This window comes from Leptonotus elevatus, chromosome 11 (assembly GCF_054856555.1).
Source record: "Leptonotus elevatus isolate MCC_2025b chromosome 11, RoL_Lele_1.0, whole genome shotgun sequence".
In the NCBI taxonomy this organism is placed as follows: Eukaryota; Metazoa; Chordata; class Actinopteri; order Syngnathiformes; family Syngnathidae; genus Leptonotus; species Leptonotus elevatus.
The window spans coordinates 5,749,294-5,769,822 of record NC_141249.1 but is presented as its reverse complement, the minus strand read 5'-3'; the positions used below and the strand labels follow the sequence as shown (position 1 = coordinate 5,769,822).

Sequence of the window (20,529 nt, the reverse complement as noted above, 5' to 3'; positions counted from 1 at the left end):
TTGTTTGTTCATTTTATTGTTGTATTTTTTTAATTTTTTTTTTATAAAATCCTTGCTTCAGGTCCAGATTAACATGCCAAATAAATTGCTCCAAAAGTACAACATTGCTCCACAAATGAACTGCAACCAAAACTACATATAGTTTTACCAAAATGAAACTTTTGTACCAAGTGACACGTTACCAGATTTATGTCTTCAACTACACACAGTTAGGCATAATGAAAAGCACTCTCATTTTAATTGCATTGCCATAATACTAAAATAGTTCAAATTGTAGAACATTGCAGATTGTTAACATTCACATAAATATTTGAAGATACACACATGCATTGGAGTGAACAAATATATGCTCACAAAATAGTAAAATGAAAAATAAAATTGCAGAAAAAATATATATAAAAAAAGAGAGGCAACAAAAATTAGGCAGCATCTTGCATTGTCAGTCCATGGTTGATGACATGATCAACTAAGGTTGCTCTGATTTCATTTGAAAGTTGTCGTCGTCTTTGGCCATGAACTCCTTCATCTGTGGTCTTTTTATAGTGCTTACTTCCTGATTGAGGTGGTAACAATTAACCACTGAGGTGTACATATTATGGCCGATTAGCTAATGTATTGTCATTTTGAATGGCAGAGTTTTGAAATGGCAAACATGTCAGATTGTTGTGTTTTATGCAGAGAACCGTGTTCGGTGCATTTAAAAAGTGCCATTTTGAATGTAAAGCAGAAAATGTGTTTAGAGTTTTGGAGACTTGAGAAGTGGTTTTGCTCTGTGTGTCATTTTAGTGTTTTAGCAATTGGGAAAAAAACTGTAAATCTCTAATCAGCAAGGGCAAGAACAGCAGCAAAGAAGATCATTCAAATAACCATCAAAATTATCCAAAAATGTATACAGTCCAACATGATCTATTTAAAAAAAAAATCAGAGTAACTCAATTTTCATCAATTTAATAGTATTGTAAATAAAATTATATTTTGTCTATGCGTGCATCTTCACTAGGGCTGCCATTAGGCCATTGAAGACAATTGTTTGCTTATTGATGTTGGTAAATACATGTCTTTATTAGTTTATTAGTTTAATACATTAAATTAGTGTCATCAATGAATCAAATACACACAGTGAGAGTAGAGAAGAAAAACCATGTCCACCTCAAAGCTGCTTATTTATAGCCGACGTCATAATAATAAGGGGGTGGTTCTGGGTTTTGGTTCATTATCACCGCAGGAGGAGGCTGAGTGATGACAGTTTGGTTGACCACATTAATGATAGTTGGCGGTTGGTGTCTGTATTTAAGCTCTCGGTGCATCTGGCACCAACTGCACCACATGCAGAAACAGGAAGCGACGATGTCCTTACAGAGAGAGCCCTGGGAGAAAAGTACAGCAGGCGTTCAAGTTGGGAATGAATCTGTAAAATGGCTTCCAGCTTCATCCACCCTACCTTGATATGATATTTGCTTCGCATGCTTGCTCTCATAGACAAAACTGCAGGGGGCACAAATAGAGGGATCCCACAAACCACACACACGGCAGGGCTAATAATGTCACACAATGGGAGACATCTGTTCTCTCCGTGTTTCCCTGCCACCGTGCATGCCAAGCAGGGGCAGCACCAGAAACCGTAGCAGCCTGAGTAAAATGAAAGATATCTGCAGTGTGAAAAGGATCTAGACAATTGGCAGTCTGATGCTGTTTGTGTTCGGGCAAATATATCTTACAGGTACTGGCATTTTCAAAGCAGTCCATGAGGTCACTGTTCCACTCTACAAGAGCTGGAACCGGTTGGGATGCCATTGCTGTCATCTTACTGTAAGGCCTGACAAAACATGTTTTGATATGTTTGTTTTGTTTTTCTCCCATGTCCAACTAAAGAGGCAGCTCAGAAAGTGAATTCCACAATGTGTGAATGTACAACATTTATAATCCACTGATAGTCAAGCCCCAAAATTATTTAATATTATTTAGCCCCCCCCCAGTTGAAAATCTGTGGAGGGAACTAAAGATCAGGGTGATAACAAGAAGAGCTCATGGCTAAAGATGAATGGGCAAAAATATCAGCTCATGCTGCAAAAAGCTGATTAGCAGCTATAGGATGCATTTTATTTCCTGTAATAGCCAATAAAATATATTCTATTGATTTTTGAGAAGGGCATGAATAATTTTGGACGTGCCACTTTTTTTTCAAATCAGGGCTGGACTGGCCATCTGGCAAATGGGCAGATGCCCGGTGGGCCGATTATTATTATGGGCCTGCTGAGCGGAGCAAGCAGCGAAGCATTATTTTTCTAAGAATTCCCAGTTACCATGGCGACGCTATTCCCAAAAAAGTCCCCAAAAAAGTCCCATAGGAATGAATGGGAAACCGAAAGAGATCAACTCCAATCAAGCACCTTTTTCCAAGACACGCTGCGTGCGCATACGCTTCGCAAGCAGGCACATATTACTATCCTAGAAAAAGGGTTTATTATGGGCTGCTGCTTGCGAAGCACCGCAGGCACATATTTATGGGCCTGCTGAGCGGAGCAAGCAGTTGCGAAGCAAGCAGGCACATATTACTATCCTAAAAAAGGGGTTTATTATTATGGGCCTGCTGCGAAGCAGAAGGCACATATTACTATCCTAGAAAAAGGGAAAAAGGGTTTATTATTTTCCGCAAAAATGCGGCCCGTACCGTAGATCGCACCGGCACAAATGAGGTATCAAACGATGCGGCTCGATCTGACTCACTGCGCTATTATTTTTATAAGAATTCCCAGTTACCATGGCGACGCTATTCCCAAAAAACTCCCAAAAAAAAGTCCCATAGGAATGAATGGGAAACCGAAAGAGATCAACTCCAATCAAGCACCTTTTTCCAAGACACGCTGCGCGCGCATACGTTAACCGACCGATATGAATTTTAGCTCATTTTGTTGGAATTTTTCCCATCTTTAGCTCAGTGTCAAAAAAAAAATTTAAGGAATGAAAGCTCTCCCCCCTGTGCGGGTTCAAAGACAGTGAGTGAAATAGCCCTTATCACATTGGTTTGTATTGCATGGGCTTGAGCGGACCAATTAAGAATCAGAGTGTAGACAGGGAAAAAATTGATTTCAAGTTTCACTTCAACTCGTCACCATGGCCACAATCTTTGCTCACTAGACATCAAATTCGAACATTTTGTAGCCAAAAGTGTCTAGTTTCTGACAAACCTATTTTTATTTGGCTAAGGTGTCATTTAGTACCTTTATTTTCACTTTAAGCGAGGAGAAGTCGGACATGGGCGCCTATCTCCGCCATGTTAATTTGACCGCCTTTCTTTCTTCATTTTCGGTAAATCATAAGTTTTCAACCTGCTCTCATTTGGTCATTATTCATCCAATTAAAAAACTGAGAACATGCTCGCGTTCCCCAAACCCTTGCCGTTCTAACAAGCCATTTCTGGAATCTGCATCTTTAACTGTTAAGTTGTGAGAGGCTTTTGTTTGCGGTGTGCGTATCCTATACAAAATCAATGGAATGTGGGTGCGTGACGTCTCCCAACAAGTTATTCAAGTTAATCAAATGTGTATGCGTTCTTAAAGGGACAGTAAGATACTTTTATTTGATGTTGATTATGGTTAACTTCCACATTTCTTGACCGATTTCAATGTTTTAAATTTTAAACTGTTCAGCTCATTTAAATGTTGGTTAAAATCAAATGTGTGTGCGTGAATGTGCATGTTTCTTAAAGGGACAGTAAGATACTTTTAGTTGATGTTGATTATGGTTAACTTCCACATTTCTTGACCGATTTCAATGGTTTAAATTTTAAACTGTTCAGCTCATTGAAATGTTTCTTAAAGGGGCAGTAATACTTTTAGTAGATTATGGTTAACGTCCACATTTCTTGACTGATTTCAATGGTTTAAATTTTATTTTTATTGCGTGTTTCCACGTGAGTCAGCAGGCCCATTCAAAATTTCCGCGGAAATTTTTCTAGTTTTCCTCCATTTTAATCAGAGAGACCGACCCACAATTTAGAAGGAGAAGCCCATTAATCAATTTACAATATGGAGAGCAAACTGAACCAATACACATGAGTGGTAGAACTATGTGGCAGCCAAGGGTGGTCAGGAATCGGGCTGGGCCGGTGGGCCTAAGTCAAAATGCCAGGGCCGATTATTTGTGCTTGTCCAATCCTGGTTCAAATGTATATAAAAGTTGAGAAATAATAAATAATAACTAGAAAAATTTCCGCAGAAATTTTGAATGGGCCTGCTGACTCACGTGGAAACACGCAATAAAAATACAATTTAAACCATTGAAAACGGTCAAGAAATGTGGAAGTTAACCATAATCAACAGTATCTTACTGCCACTTTAAGAAACATGCACATTCACGCACACACATTTGATTTTAACTAACATTTCAATGAGCTGAACAGTTTAAAATTCAAACCATTGAAATCGGTCAATAAATGTGGAAGTTAACCATAATCAACTAAAAGTATTACTGCCCCCTTTAACAAACATGCACATTCACGCACCAACAGACGTCACGCAGCAACATTCCATTGATTTTGTATAGGATTACGCTCACCTCAAACAAAAGCCTCTCACGACTTAACGGTTGAAGATGCAGATTCCAGAAATGGCTCGTTAGAACGGCAAGGGTTTGGGGAACGCGAGCATGTTCTCAGTTTTTTAATCGGATGAAAAATGACCAAATGAGAGCAGGTTGAAAACTTATGATTGATTGAAAACGAAGAGGGAAAAACGCCGAAATTAACATGGAAAAAGAGGCGAAATAGTCCGACTTCTCCTCGCTTAAAGTGAAAATAAAGGTACTAAATGACACCTTAGCCAAATAAAACTTAGTTTTTCAGAAAGCAGAGGCTTGTGGCTACAAAATGTGCGAATTTGATGTCTAGTGAGCAAAGATTGTGGCCATGGTGACGAGTTGAAGTGAAACTTTTGGAAATAGATTTTTTGGTTCCCGTCACTGAAGCCTTGTGTCATTTCCAATCTAGGCAAAAATTGCTAGTTGAATACAAGTAACTTTATTATATACATTACAGTCATGATTTCAAATAAAATACATGTATTATCAATTATATTTTTGGTCATTTCCATACAAGGCAATAACAATTGATGACCTTTAGCTGGCATAATTGTCCCAGATTTAAGTTTTGTGTGTGTGTTTATTTTATTTTAATTTTTTAGGATAAAATCTTACCTGATGAAGGTGTCGTTGTGATCTTCTTGGTGCAAGTGCAGTGAATGAAGTAATACGAGTGTTAACTTGAGTGATGAAAGACTGCTAAACTCAAAAATGCTACCAAACTTGAATGTGTATAGGGAAACGAAAGGACAAATATAGTTTTTTTGTTTGTTTTCTTGGGTGCACCTAAAGTCAACTACAACGACTAGAATGTCTGACTTCATGGAGGAAGGCTGTTTTTTGGTCATATACCACGAGGGTTGAAATGTTTGACCTCCAATAACCTCTACCAACTATTGCGCAATGTGCGGTATGCATCATTTCCACTGGATTAAAATAATTTGTTATAAATAGTTCCTATGGAGAATATATTGTATACTTGATTTTCAGCAAAATTGTGGTTTTCTCAGTTTTTTATTTTGAAAATCTGGTCACCCTAATTGTGGGTAATAGAGAGCGCACTAAAAAGGGGTTCAGAAAATGGATGAATGGATTTTTTTTTTTTAACCCGAACCCTAACATTCGGGCACCACTACAAAATGACATGACCCCTTGTAGTGCACTATAGGGCACGGATCAGCAACTTTTCCTGTCAAAAGAGACATTTTAGGCCCAATAAATAACCAAAAATCTGTGTGCAACCACAAAACATTTGAAGATTGTGTATTAGTGTTAGTCTAATGTACGGACGGACCAAGAATTAATTAGAACTGCACCACAACACAAAAATGTATAAAATGTAAATATCCTGTTTATTTTTCATGCATTTTTTTTTTTAATGCTTCTTCATTTTATGGGCACGTTATAGCTTTTTTATTTTATTTTATTTATTTATTTTTTACATTTTTTTCCTGGCTTTTTTTTTTTGTTGCTATCGATTTTCTGACATTTTGGTCAATTTTGTGGCATTTTCGAAATTTCTTGTTTTGATTTTGGACATTTTATGGTTACTTTTTGAACATTTTCTTTTTTGCCTTTTTTGGTTAATTAAAATACATTTTTGCCAATTTCATGGACATTTTATATGGTAATGTTGCTTTTCCTCTTCCTTTTTGGACATTTTATGTTCACTTTTTGGACATTTAGGTATTTAAAAAAAAAAACTTTCAACCAACAATCAACCTTTTGTCTCTTTTTCTGACAACCTAAATATTTAGACTCTGACATTACAAAATATATATAATCTATTTATTATTATTTTTGTATTTAATCATGAATTAATTTAAATAATATTTTATTTAAAAAATATAAATAAATATGTAAAATAAATAAATAATTTCTGTGATTGGCTAGCAACCAGTTTGGGGTGTACTACTGCCCGAATCTAGCTGGGATAGGCTCCAGCACCCCCACGACCCTTCTGAGGAATAAGCGGCTCAAAAAATGAATGGCCACACAAAAAAACTACAAATGTGCTGACTGCTTTATGGCATACATCACTTCCCCCTTTCCCCATTCGTAACAAAGACGGAAGTCAATTTGAATGTCGACGCACGATTACTGCTTACCTGGCAGAAGCTGGAAAACAACTGAAAAGTTTTGTCTGAGGAGACAAAAAAGAAAAAAAGGAAAAGGGAAGGTACCCGGGTGAAAGGACAGTCAAGGACCAACACTGGCCCGGCTCTCAAAAACTACGCAATGTCCTCATGGGAAATGTGGTCTTCCTTCAGCTTACCGCTTTTGTCCACATGGCATAATCAACGTAAATTGAAAGTTCCTGAGTGTTACTTTAAAGTAAGAAATAGTTCAAATTGTAGAACATTGCAGATTGTTAACATGCACAGAAATATTTGAAGATACACACATGCATTGGAGTGAACAAATATATGCTCACAAAATAGTAAAATGAAAAATAAAATTGCAGAAAAAATATATATAAAAAAAGAGAGGCAACAAAAATTAGGCAGCATCTTGCATTGTCAGTCCATGGTTGATGACATGATCAACTAAGGTTGCTCTGATTTCATTTGAAAGTTGTCGTCGTCTTTGGCCATGAACTCCTTCATCTGTGGTCTTTTTATAGTGCTTACTTCCTGATTGAGGTGGTAACAATTAACCACTGAGGTGTACATATTATGGCCGATTAGCTAATGTATTGTCATTTTGAATGGCAGAGTTTTGAAATGGCAAACATGTCAGATTGTTGTGTTTTATGCAGAGAACCGTGTCTGGTGCATTTAAAAAGTGCCATTTTGAATGTAAAGCAGAAAATGTGTTTAGAGTTTTGGAGACTTGAGAAGTGGTTTTGCTCTGTGTGTCATTTTAGTGTTTTAGCAATTGGGGAAAAAAACTGTAAATCTTTAATCAGCAAGGGCAAGAACAGCAGCAAAAAAGATCATTCAAATAACCATCACAATTATCCAAAAATGTATACAGTCCAACATGATCTATTTAAAAAAAAAAAATCAGAGTAACTCAATTTTCATCAATTTAATAGTATTGTAAATAAAATCATATTTTGTCTATGCGTGCATCTCCACTAGGGTTGCCATTAGGCCATTGAAGACAATTGTTTGCTTATTGATGTTGGTAAATACATGTCTTTTTCCTTCATCATTCCTTTTATCATCTATACTGACATTATTTTTGTATGATTATCTTATCTACCATAAATATGAAAATTTATCAAATTAGTGTCATCAATGAATCAAATACACACAGTGAGAGTAGAGAAGAAAAAACATGTCCACCTCAAAGCTGCTTATTTATAGCCAACGTAATAAGGGGGTGGTGCTGGGTTTTGGTTCATTACCACCGCAGGAGGAGGCTGAGTGATGACAGTTTGGTTGACCACATTAATGATAGTTGGCGGTTGGTGTCTGTATTTAAGCTCTCGGTGCATCTGGCACCAACTGCACCACATGCAGAAACAGGAAGCGACGATGTCCTTACAGAGAGAGCCCTGGGAGAAAAGTACAGCAGGCGTTCAAGTTGGGAATGAATCTGTAAAATGGCTTCCAGCTTCATCCACCCTACCTTGATATGATATCTGCTTCGCATGCTTGCTCTCATAGACAAAACTGCAGGGGGCACAAATAGAGGGATCCCACAAACCACACACACGGCAGGGCTAATAATGTCACACAATGGGAGACATCGGTTCTCTCCGTGTTTCCCTGCCACCGTGCATGCCAGGCAAGGGCAGCACCAGAAACCGTAGCAGCCTGAGCAAAATGAAAGATATCTGCAGTGTGAAAAGGATCTAGACAATTGGCAGTCTGATGCTGTTTGTGTTCGGGCAAATATATCTTACAGGTACTGGCATTTTCAAAGCAGTCCATGAGGTCACTGTTCCACTCTACAAGAGCTGGAACCGGTTGGGATGCCATTGCTGTCATCTTACTGTAAGGCCTGACAAAACATGTTTTGATATGTTTGTTTTTCTCCCATGTCCAACTAAAGAGGCAGCTCAGAAAGTGAATTCCACAATGTGTGAATGTACAACATTTATAATCCACTGATAGTCAAGCCCCAAAATTATTTAATATTATTTAGCCCCCCCCAGTTGAAAATCTGTGGAGGGAACTAAAGATCAGGGTGATAACAAGAAGAGCTCATGGCTAAAGATGAATGGGCAAAAATATCAGCTCATGCTGCAAAAAGCTGATTAGCAGCTATAGGATGCATTTTATTTCCTGTAATAGCCAATAAAATATATTCTATTGATTTTTGAGAAGGGCATGAATAATTTTGGACGTGCCACTTTTTTTTCAAATCAGGGCTGGACTGGCCCGGTGGGCCGATTATTATTATGGGCCTGCTGAGCGGAGCAAGCAGCGAAGCATTATTTTTCTAAGAATTCCCAGTTACCATGGCGACGCTATTCCCAAAAAAGTCCCAAAAAAAGTCCCATAGGAATGAATGGGAAACCGAAAGAGATCAACTCCAATCAAGCACCTTTTTCCAAGACACGCTGCGCGCGCATACGTTGATCGACCGATATGAATTTTAGCTCATTTTGTTGCAATTTTTCCCATCTTTAGCTCAGTGTCAAAAAAAAATTAAGGAATGAAAGCTCTCCCCCCTGTGCGGGTTCAAAGACAGTGAGCGATGGGGTGAAAATAGCCTTTTTTGCATCGGCTTGAGCGGACTAATTAAGGTTTGAGTGGCGGGAACCAAAAAATCTATTTCCAAAAGTTTCACTTCAACTCGTCACCATGGCCACAATCTTTGCTCATGTTAGATTATTAACATTGTTTTTCAGTTTTGATTTATATTTTAACCGTTTTGGATATTAGTTATAAAGATATAAATATAAGATAATAGTTAATTCATATGTTAAGCCAATCTATAGTCCTTTGTTCTCTTCCTGGGAAGGAGAAGGGTAACAGGTTTCTTTTCTATATTATCTAAGGGGAGTATAGTTGGTACCAGTCTCTGTCCGGTCGAAGAGAGTCCAAGGACAGGCTGATTTATTATTCTTCAAGTCTAATCTGATTTCTACCCATGGGAACTTGCTCATGGGAGGGGAGAGGGATTTTTTTTGTATTCACTGACTTTCAATAAATATCTGTGTGCAGGAGGAAGAGGGACACACACTCTTGAATGGAACACTGCTTGGGTGTCTTAATTGTGTGTGATCAGAAGCTTCTGATTAATTATACCTTTGCAAAGGAACTTCTTCACCAGAATCTCACCATTCAATTTATTGAACACGCAAAGACTACAATAAAAATATTGTCTACTCTATCAAATGGTGACCTCTGACGCTGAATTCTAACGAATGGTGACGCAGATATTTTGACGATTTGCGAGCTGCGGCGTTCACGGACGGGCGGAACTTCTAGGCCTAAATAAATAATTACGGTAAGTGGAGACTTTTATCCACGTAGGGAAGTTCTGTCTGTTTGGGACCGCTGCAACTGGTTTTCGTCTTCTAAATTGTCTAAATTTTTACATGAGGTCTGTGTGAACAAGTTGTAGTTTGATGTCGTTCAATTAATAGAGGGACGCGGAGTCCTTGATTTGGGTTTTTACTACGACATTGAACTGTACGCGTACGTGGGGTGGAGCATTTTGTGACGCATATGCTGACCTGAAATGTTGTACGCAAGTTTGAAACAGGATGAAGCAGCGGTTTATTAATTTGTTTTGTTTTATTACGTCTCGCTGTCAAGGATTCGCTAGACCATAATAGTTGTTTTATGAATATTAAGAGGATTGCGGGGTTTCGTGGAGATTTGTTTTTTCTTCCAATGAGAATTCTAGAGATTATGGTATGTGCGCCTGCCCTCGGCAGTTTTGTTAGTGGAGGACCGCTTTGCAGGCAAGTTCATGACGCCTGTTTAAAAACGTTCATTTACACGTAATAAGTTATTTTAAAATTGCGCGCTCTGTTGAAATTGAACAGTTGAGGGAGTCAGGTCGATTACAACGGAAATTGGGTTTTGTACCGCTGTATTTTTCGATCGATAGATTGCGTGGTTTTGTTTTATAGTGGCGCTCCTGCTATTTAGCAGTTTCTTTGGGTCAGGATTACCGTGTGGGATTATTAATTTTTTTTTTCCACTACGGTTTAATTCAATAGCGCGTGACGAGTTATTTTAAACGGGCGCCTTGCATAAATTATGCAATATTGAGAGAGACAGTTTGGCACAGCGGGGATTGGACAGGACCGCTGTTTGTTCAAGCGATAGGTCACGTGATTCGTTATTTTATGTATGTTTAAAGTCTGTGAGTGTGTGTTTTTGTGGGCTTTTGTTGTTCTTGTAAAATTGTTTAACGTTGTCGAATAATATGATAAACAATAAAAAATAAGTAATAGTATTTGAAAGATATTGTTGAGTTCTTGTAGAAGAATATTAGATTATTGTTTTATTTTTTTATATATTTTTTTTAAATATCTGTGTGCAGGAGGAAGAGGGACACACACTCTTGAATGGAACACTGCTTGGGTGTCTTCATTTTGTGTGATCAGAAGCTTCTGATTAATTATACCTTTGCAAAGGGACTTCTTCACCAGAATCTCACCATTCAATTTATTGAACACGCAAAGAGTACAATAAAAATATTGTCTACTCTATCACTCACTAGACATAAAATGCACACATTTTGTAGTGACAAGGGTCTGCTTTCTGACAAACCTAGTTTTATTTGGCTAAGGTGTCATTTAGTACCTTTATTTTCACTTTAAGCGAGGAGAAGTCGGACTTGGGCGCCTATCTCCTCGCCGCCTTTGTTTCTTCATTTTCGATAAATCATAAGTTTTCAACCTGCTCTCATTTGGTCATTTTTCATCCGATTAAAAAACTGAGAACATGCTCGCGTTCCCCAAACCCTTGCCGTTCTAACGAGCCATTTCTGGAATCTGCATCTTTAACCGTTAAGTCGTGAGAGGCGTGACGTGTCCCAACAAGTTACTCAAGTTAATCAAATGTGTATGCATTCTTAAAGGGGCAGTAAGATACTTTTAGTTGATGTTGATTATGGTTAACTTCCACATTTCTTGACCGATTTCAACGGTTTAAATTTTAAACTGTTCAGCTCATTTAAATGTTGGTTAAAATCAAATGTGTGTGCGTGAATGTGCATGTTTCTTAAAGGGACAGTAAGCTACTTTTAGTTGATGTTGATTATGGTTAACTTCCACATTTCTTGACCGATTTCAATGGTTTAAATTTTAAACTGTTCAGCTCATTTCAATGTTAGTTCTAATCAAATGTGTGTGCGTGAATGTGCATGCTTCTTAAAGGGGCAGTAAGATACTGTTGATTATGGTTAACTTCCACATTTCTTGACCGATTTCAATGGTTTAAATTTTAAACTGTTCAGCTCATTTCAATGTTAGTTCTAATCAAATGTGTGTGCGTGAATGTGCATGTTTCTTAAAGGGGCAATAAGATACTGTTGATTATGGTTAACTTCCACATTTCTTGACCGATTTCAATGGTTTAAATTTTAAACTGTTCAGCTCATTGAAATGTTAGTTAAAATCAAATGTGTGTGCGTGAATGTGCATGTTTCTTAAAGGGGCAGTAATACTTTTAGTAGATTATGGTTAACTTCCACATTTCTTGACCGATTTCAATGGTTTAAATTTTATTTTTATTGCGTGTTTCCACATGAGTCAGCAGGCCCATTCAAAATTTCCGCGGAAATTTTTCTAGTTTTCCTCCATTTTACTCAGAGAGACCGACCCACAATTTAGAAGGAGAAGCCCATTAATCAATTTACAATATGGAGAGAAAACTGAACCAATACACATGAGTGGTAGAACTATGTGGCAGCCAAGGGTGGTCAGGAATCGGGCTGGGCCGGTGGGCCTAAGTCAAAATGCCAGGGCCGATTATTTGTGCCTGTCCAATCCTGGTTCAAATGTATATAAAAGCTGAGAAATAATAAATAATAATAACAATGTCCACAGTGATGCCTCTTGAACAACATCCTATAATCTTATGGGAGACACCTGCACTGTAAAATAATAATAATAAATAGTAAAAAATCAAAAATAAATTTTGGTGTGTATTTTGCCAGCAGTTGGAGTGCTAGAAAAATACTGGGAAATAACAGAAAATGACTCTCGTGAAAAAAAAAACTGTAATTTTTTGGCAGATGGGGCACCATAAAAATATTGTGAAATAACAGAAAATTACTTTTCTTGTAAAAATCCGTAAGTCCATTTCTTTGCTTTGCGTATTATTCACCCTCTCAAGCGTTACCCTTTCCCTATATCTCATTAGAGGTCCTTTCAAAATAAATGTTAATACAATGAATGCTACCATCCAGGACATTACAGAAAGTAATGATTTTCTCTTTAAAAAAAGACCCCCCCCCAATTTTTTTTTTATAAAAATAAAAAAAACTGAAATGTTGCGTTTTTACAGTTTCAGTGATTTCATGTTGTTTTACTTTTACTTTTGAAGTAAAAACCGATTTTTTTGTAAACTTAACGATATTTTTAAAATACAGAAAAAAAATGTAAAATTAAAATTGTGTTGCAATACTTTTTTTTTTTTTTTTACGTGTGTGTCATTTCCAATCTAGGCAAAAATTGCTAGTTGAATACAAGTAACTTTAATATATACATTACAGTCATGATTTCAAATAAAATACATGTATTATCAATTATATTTTTGGTCATTTTCATACAAGGCAATGGCAATTGATGACCTTTAGCTGGCATAATTGTCCCAGATTTAAGTTTTGTTTTTTTAGGATAAAATCTTACCTGATGAAGGTGTCGTTGTGATCTTCTTGGTGCAAGTGCAGTGAATGAAGTAATACGAGTGTTAACTTGAGTGATGAAAGACTGCTAAACTCAAAAATGCTACCAAACTTGAATGTGTATAGGGAAACGAAAGGACCAATATAGTTTTTTTGTTTGTTTTCTTGGGTGCACCTAAAGTCAACTACAACGACTAGAATGTCTGACTTCATGGAGGAAGGCTGTTTTTTGGTCATATAACACGAGGGTTGAAATGTTTGACCTCTAATAACCTGTACCAACTATTGCGCAATGTGCGGTATGCATCATTTCCACTGGATTAAAATAATTTGTTATAAATAGTTCCTATGGAGAATATATTGTATACTTGATTTTCAGCAAAATTGTGGTTTTCTCAGTTTTTTATTTTGAAAATCTGGTCACCCTAATTGTGGGTAATAGAGAGCGCACTAAAAAGGGGTTCAGAAAATGGATGAATGGATTTTTTTTTTTTAACCCGAACCCTAACGTTCGGGCACCACTACAAAATGACATGACCCCTTGTAGTGCACTATAGGGCACGGATCAGCAACTTTTCCTGTCAAAAGAGACATTTTAGGCCCAATAAATAACCAAAAATCTGTGTGCAACCACAAAACATTTGAAGATTGTGTATTAGTGTTAGTCTAATGTACGGACGGACCAAGAATTAATTAGAACTGCACCACAACACAAAAATGTATAAAATCTAAATATCCTGTTTATTTTTTATGCATTTTTTTTTTAATGCTTCTTCATTTTATAAGCACGTTATAGCTTTTTTATTTTATTTTATTTATTTATTTTTTACATTTTTTTCCTGGCTTTTTTTTTTTGTTGCTATCGATTTTCTGACATTTTGGTCAATTTTGTGGCATTTTCGAAATTTCTTGTTTTGATTTTGGACATTTTATGGTTACTTTTTGAACATTTTCTTTTTTGCCTTTTTTGGTTAATTAAAATACATTTTTGCCAATTTCATGGACATTTTATATGGTAATGTTGCTTTTCCTCTTCCTTTTTGGACATTTTATGTTCACTTTTTGGACATTTAGGTATTTAAAAAAAAACTTTCAACCTTTCAACCAACAATCAACCTTTTGTCTCTTTTTCTGACAACCTAAATATTTACTCTGACATTAAAAAAAATATATAATATATTTATTATTATTATTGTATTTAATCATGAATTAATTTAAAGAATATTTTATTTAAAAAAAATATATGTAAAGTAAATAAATAATTTCTGCGATTGGCTCGCAACCAGTTTGGGGTGTACTACTGCCGAAGCTAGCTGGGATAGGCTCCAGCACCCCCACGACCCTTCTGAGGAATAAGCGGCTCAAAAAATGGATGGATGAATAAAAATATTAATTCATACTATGAATTTTTTTTTTTTTTTTTTTTCAAGGTCAATGTCTGCCGGTGTTTGGTGACCGTGATATATAGTGTTGGCCAAATGAAGCACCGAGCAATGTGGTTGAATATCATAATGGCTCAGTTCTGGAAGCTTCAGAGCTACTGCCCTCTCCTGGTGAAAAGCAAGACTGCGCTGGATTTTAAACATCTTTGCTTTGAAATCTTTGGCGCGCGCAGCCGCACACCAGAGGTAGGTAGGGTAGCCAAAAATTGTACTCAAGTAAGAGAAGCGTTACTTCAAAATAATATTACTCAAGTAAGAGTAAAAAGTAGTCATAAAAAAAATCACTCAAGTACAAGTAAAAAAGTATTCGTTGAAATGAATACTAGGTACTGAGTAACTGCTTGAACATGAAGTCTGACTTATTTTTAAAAACAATGTCATCAGACAGACAAAAACATAAAATTGTGTGGGGATGCTGGCATCTTCAAATCATAAAATTAAAAAAATTAAAAACTGTTGTCAATTTGGGGAAGGAAATCTATCTGCTCATTGAAAAGTGTTGGATTTTGGATTGTTGTAATTTGATTTGTGAGGATTATTTTTTATTTCAGAATGTGATGAGATGACGTTTGTATGATAGTCACAGGAAAAAGCATTACAATCTGCCGTTCGTTTTCACCGTATAAAGGAAGCATTTGCATTGTGCTGCATTGGGCACATATCAGAAATGCCCGGATGTTCAGAAATGTCAATAGAAGTTTTTAAATAAACATTACACACACATAATAATAATAATTAATAATACTCCACAGCTAGTTTTAATAACAGCCTATTAGGGCAAGATGGTTGATAACCATTGACATACTATGAAACCAAACAATAACTTAAAATAAAATAAAGAAAAAAAAAGTACACTAGTTGGAAACTCAAAACCATGAAAGATACCGAAACCTTGTGTAACTCACAAACTCACCATATGGAAGGACTCTGATTTAATGTACATCATTTTATTTTTTTTAAATCACAGAATCACAACAAAGAAAAGACCAACCTGGCTGGTATTCTTTATCCTGATATTGTCATTATTAGCATAAAATACAGTATCATTGAGTTACGGCCTATTGTTACAAGTCACATGATCAGAAACCTTGATAAGCGTTCTCTCTCTCTCTCTCTCTCTCTCTCTCTCTCTCTCTCTCTCTCTCTCTCTCTCTCTCTCTCTCTCTCTCTCTCTCTCTCTCTCTCTCTCTCTCTCTCTCTCTCTCTCTCTCTCTCTCTCTCTCTCTGTGGCCGTCAGCTGCAACTTAGTCACATAAGCCATAAAACACACACACACAAAGCAGGTGATGACTTGCTCACGCAGCCTGCATTTGATAGGGTTCCATAACCGATTAGAGGGGTGCAGGCTGCATATCGACGACGGTGGGGTTTTTCTTGCGGAACTTCAGTTCACGGTGCATTTGACACCAGGTGCACCACATGCAGAAACACGAGGTCAGGATGTCGTTACACATTGATCCCTGTGAACAAGTGCTATTATTAGTGCTGTTTTCACTGCATTTCGTAATAATTGCAATACAAACAACGAAATCTTCAGTTACCTACTGTTATGTATTGACTTAAGGGGGCGCCATTACTCTTTTTATGTTACGGTACTGAATGCAGAGTTGACGTTCTGTACACTACGTGAGAACGTGATGATATGGTTAAATATCAGTGGTGTCTCCTCAATTAAGCAGGGTTGTATTGAGTTATTTTTTTAAATTATTTTTTTAAATTGTATTGAGTTTTCTTAATGACAGATTCGTTTTATAACAGCATTAGCATCTGAGAAGTGCCACATTCACAGTTAAAATGTTTTAATTATCTAAAAGTAAGAATGTCTCGGCTCTGCTTCTGTTTGTAGGAGAAAGAAGTCGGCTGGCAAAAGCTAGCAGGAAAATGTTAGCCAAATCCAGCATCTTGGTTGTCATTCTGACCAAATTTGACCATATATGAGTTGAATGAGGGTTGGCTCATTGCATGACACAGATCCGCACTTACAATGAGCAAAATTAACTATGGCAAGAAATATGCTGACTCAATATGTTTGCCAATCAAACCTTTCACAATCCTGCAGCTGTAACTCAAATGTTATTAGGGAATTATAGAACATATCGTATACCTTTACACCATATCTGTTTCGAATTCCAACTCTGAGAGACAAAGCTGCAGGGGGTGCAAACAAAGGGATCCCAAAAGCTGTCAAGATAGCAGGGCTGAAAATGTCACACAATGGGAGACATCGGTTCTCTCCAAATTTTCCCGCAACTGAGCAGGCCAGACACGGGCAGCAAATGAAACCATAGCAGCCTGACACACACACACACACACACACACACACACACACACACACACACACACACACACACACACACACACACACACACACACACACACACACACACACACACACACACACACACACACACACACACACACACACACACACACAAAAATGATGATGAGACCTATTATAATAGTTATTAACCTTGATGTGATAATTAAACCCTTATCTGGCATGTGTTTATAAAACATTGTGTACAGGCAGTAAAGGTCAGTAAGGCAAAAGTAGGGGAAAGTTTGCAGAGGAAGTTATAATCACATAAGTGTTACACAAACATTGGCACTAGCAAGGATGAGATGAAAATATTTTCATAATTCTAACTAAATAATTGTAAATATAAATTAAAAAAAAAGATTATTTTTTTTAATTATTCAATATATTTTTTAATTATTCGATTTTTCTTGAAACCCAGCCCTAGTCATTACAACATGGACTGTCAGTAGGATAAATGATATTACCGTACAGCGGAACATCAACTCTCGATTACCTTAAAGCTTACTTTGTGGTTAACAACCGTCCGGTCTTAAAGTAGCACTAAGGAACTTTTCAACCTTAACAACATATTCTCATAACTCTTCTGAAAAAACATCGACATCAACCCTAACCCCTTTTCAAAAACCTAACCCTAACCCATTGCCTGATTGGGTCTGTATCATTTTTACTGGCACGAAGCAACTTTGAGGAGGATGGTAGGAACACTGCCACACAAAAAAACTACAAATGTGCTGACTGCTTTATGGCATACATCACTTTCTCCTTTCCCCATTCGTTACAAAGACGGAAGTCAATTTGAATGATCGACGCACGATTACTGCTTTCCTGGCAGAAGCTGGAAAACAACTGAAAAGTTTTGTCTGAGGAGACAAAAAAGAAAAAAAGGAAAAGGGAAGGTACCCAAATTAAAAAACAGACCAGGACCAACACTGGCCCGGCTCTCAAAAACGACGCAATGGCCTCATGGGAAATGTGGTCTTCCTTCAGCTTACCGCTTTTGTCCACATGGCATAATCAACGTAAATTGAAAGTTCCTTAGTGTTGCTTTAAAGTAAGAAATAGTTCTTACAAGAGCCTTTGTCTTCACAGCAATCAAGGATGCCAGTGTTCCATTCTGTCTGTTTTGGAGACATGCTGAAGGAGCAAATCAAAGAAAAAAAAAGTAAACAAATCAATAAACACATGTCAAAAGTAGCATACATCTTGAAATTCAGATAACATTTCCAAATCTAAAAAGTCTTTCTACTGCTGTCTTAGTAGAATGACTTCAATTAAGACGAATTATAGTAGAAATAAAACCCTTCTAGTCTTTGGCTGTGGAAATCTTGCTTGGACCAATGTATTTTTAAGACATGAAAATCAGCAAAACGTATGCCAAGGAGTTTTCCCTCTGCAATATTTCAATACTACACATTCAGCATTGACACTTATCCCATACTGTGTTGAATGAATTTCAAGCTTTTGTTTCATTGTTAGCAGTAGCATAGAACATTTGCTGTAAAACTCCTGTAGACTGTCAAGGGTGTGACTTGAGGCCTTCAAGCTTCAAGGCGAGTTGGGAATGCCAATGGCCAAGGGAGTAAAAGATACCAATGATGTCATGCAACTAAATTAGGTTAGGTTTGATGCTCTTCTTTTGTGTGCAAGTTTTTGTTTGTTTGTAATATTGACAGCAAATTACCCACATAAAGCCAGCCACTTTCCAAAATGGTGGTTAAAAATGGTTTGTTGCCTTGGTCTTGTGTATTTACAAATACAATCTGTGTTTACATCAGAGCTATTCAAATGAATAACAATCAGAAGCACAAATATTCCTTACCTGGTTGCTCTTCTGTCTTGTCACAGTGGAAAGTGAGAAAGACTGTGGCACGCTGAGGCTCTTGTTCTTCAATAAACACTTTGCTGAGCAATGCAGAAGAACCTGAATACATGGCAATGTGCATTTTGACAAGTAGCCATTGTTTTCTCATACAGGTGTGTCCCATTGTGAGCTAGACACCCAATAAACTGAAAGTCCTGAAAAACTTGTAACAGACTATTTGGCTTGCCGACACCCTTTAGGTGACACATGGGGACGCTCACTAGTTTCCCTTTTATTTCTTGTTTTAGACACATCTTACAGACACTTTCTCTATTGTATGGACAGATGAGATTTCCTTGTACGGTAAAGGTCAACATTTTGCAGTGCAGGTACTTTAATCAACTGAGCAGCACCTGTCCAATAATCACACTCTCTATAACTAATTGTAGTGGTGGAAAATGACCCCCCCTCAACAGCCGTGACAGAGAATGCAGACCTATCCATCCATCCATGTTTCATAAAACTGAACCAGTTCAGTGTGCCAAGCAGGGCCGAGAGCTTGTTCAAGCTGATTTGAGACGCGTCCAACTAGAGTGCTTTGAGTCAGAGCAGTTTATCCCAGTCCAGTAGCACTATAGCCATCTATGGGAACCAAAAATGGTCCCAGCTTGATGACGATTTGTAACAAATAAATAAATAAATGAAGTAATTTTAAAAAGTCATGTTTGTAAATGAGAACTCAGATCAGATCTATGATCTCAAGGTTATGATTTCTTTTGGAACACAATGTAATAAGATCCAAGAGAAGCGCAACAAATTACAACCTAGTATAGAATAATAAATGTGATGTATAAATGTGACCTTGCACGGGGCAGTTGGTAAATTTGACTCAAAAAGGACTCAAAATACAGTATAAGTTGATATTCAAAATTAGTGGAAATATCAGATGATGATAATAATAATAATAATAATAATAATAATAATAATAATAATAATAATAATAATAATAATAATAATAATAATAATAATAATTAATAATAATAATAATAACAAACTAATGCACAGTAAAAACACATACAAGCACTCACCATGAATAATTTTCTGGGGTAAAATATTGAGCTTCCAGGTAAACGAGGAGCCTACCCAATGAAAGGTTGCTAGTGTTTAATTTTTATTATTATTTTTTTATATCTTAAATTATGTCGTCAGTGAAAACAGTAGACAGGAAGTAGTGCGTAAAAAATGGCACCAGGGTAATGTAAAATGGATGATTTAAGATCACAATTTCATCGTCTTGGTCTTGGATCATGAAATTATTTTAAAAGGTTTTCAAACTGAATAGAGTTTTGGTAACAAAAAAAACAACCACCCCTGTTACAAAAAGCCCTTTAGAAGGTGCATGGTAAAATTGTTATCAGTACTTGTTATTATTTCCAAGATCCAAATGTTATCATTGTAGTCACTCTCGTCATGTTAAACTGCTGAAGGGCAGTGTTGTGATGAAAACTAGCATTCAGAAAAATTTACTCCCCAAACCTGCCCGTGCAATTTCATCCTAAAACTAGAAACATTTCCGCGGAAATTTTGAATGGGACTGCTGACTCTTGCAAGGTGGAAAGATGCAT

General features: G+C 36.8%; 3 protein-coding genes across 3 annotated transcripts; all 3 read right to left on the bottom strand.

The window, feature by feature from the left end:
* On the bottom strand, positions 1–5,526 carry LOC147165581 (uncharacterized). The gene is made up of 4 exons (XM_086088792.1): positions 5,194–5,526; positions 1,719–1,816; positions 1,442–1,629; positions 1–1,367 (listed from the first exon to the last, which is right to left on the bottom strand). The coding sequence occupies exons 1-4, from the start codon at positions 5,424–5,426 to the stop codon at positions 1,161–1,163; spliced, it is 726 nt and encodes a 241-aa protein (XP_085944918.1). The 5' UTR covers positions 5,427–5,526; the 3' UTR covers positions 1–1,160.
* Positions 5,527–7,455: 1,929 nt separating this feature from the next.
* Positions 7,456–13,550, bottom strand: LOC147165580 (cornifelin homolog B-like). The gene is made up of 4 exons (XM_086088793.1): positions 13,346–13,550; positions 8,432–8,529; positions 8,155–8,342; positions 7,456–8,080 (listed from the first exon to the last, which is right to left on the bottom strand). The coding sequence occupies exons 2-4, from the start codon at positions 8,514–8,516 to the stop codon at positions 7,880–7,882; spliced, it is 474 nt and encodes a 157-aa protein (XP_085944919.1). The 5' UTR covers positions 8,517–8,529; positions 13,346–13,550; the 3' UTR covers positions 7,456–7,879.
* Positions 13,551–15,709: 2,159 nt separating this feature from the next.
* LOC147165579 (cornifelin homolog B-like) lies at positions 15,710–19,014 on the bottom strand. The gene is made up of 4 exons (XM_086088794.1): positions 18,923–19,014; positions 18,173–18,237; positions 16,888–17,075; positions 15,710–16,243 (listed from the first exon to the last, which is right to left on the bottom strand). Exons 2-4 carry the CDS (start codon positions 18,234–18,236, stop codon positions 16,115–16,117), a joined length of 381 nt encoding a protein of 126 aa, XP_085944920.1. The 5' UTR covers position 18,237; positions 18,923–19,014; the 3' UTR covers positions 15,710–16,114.
* Between the last annotated feature and the right edge of the window lie 1,515 nt (positions 19,015–20,529).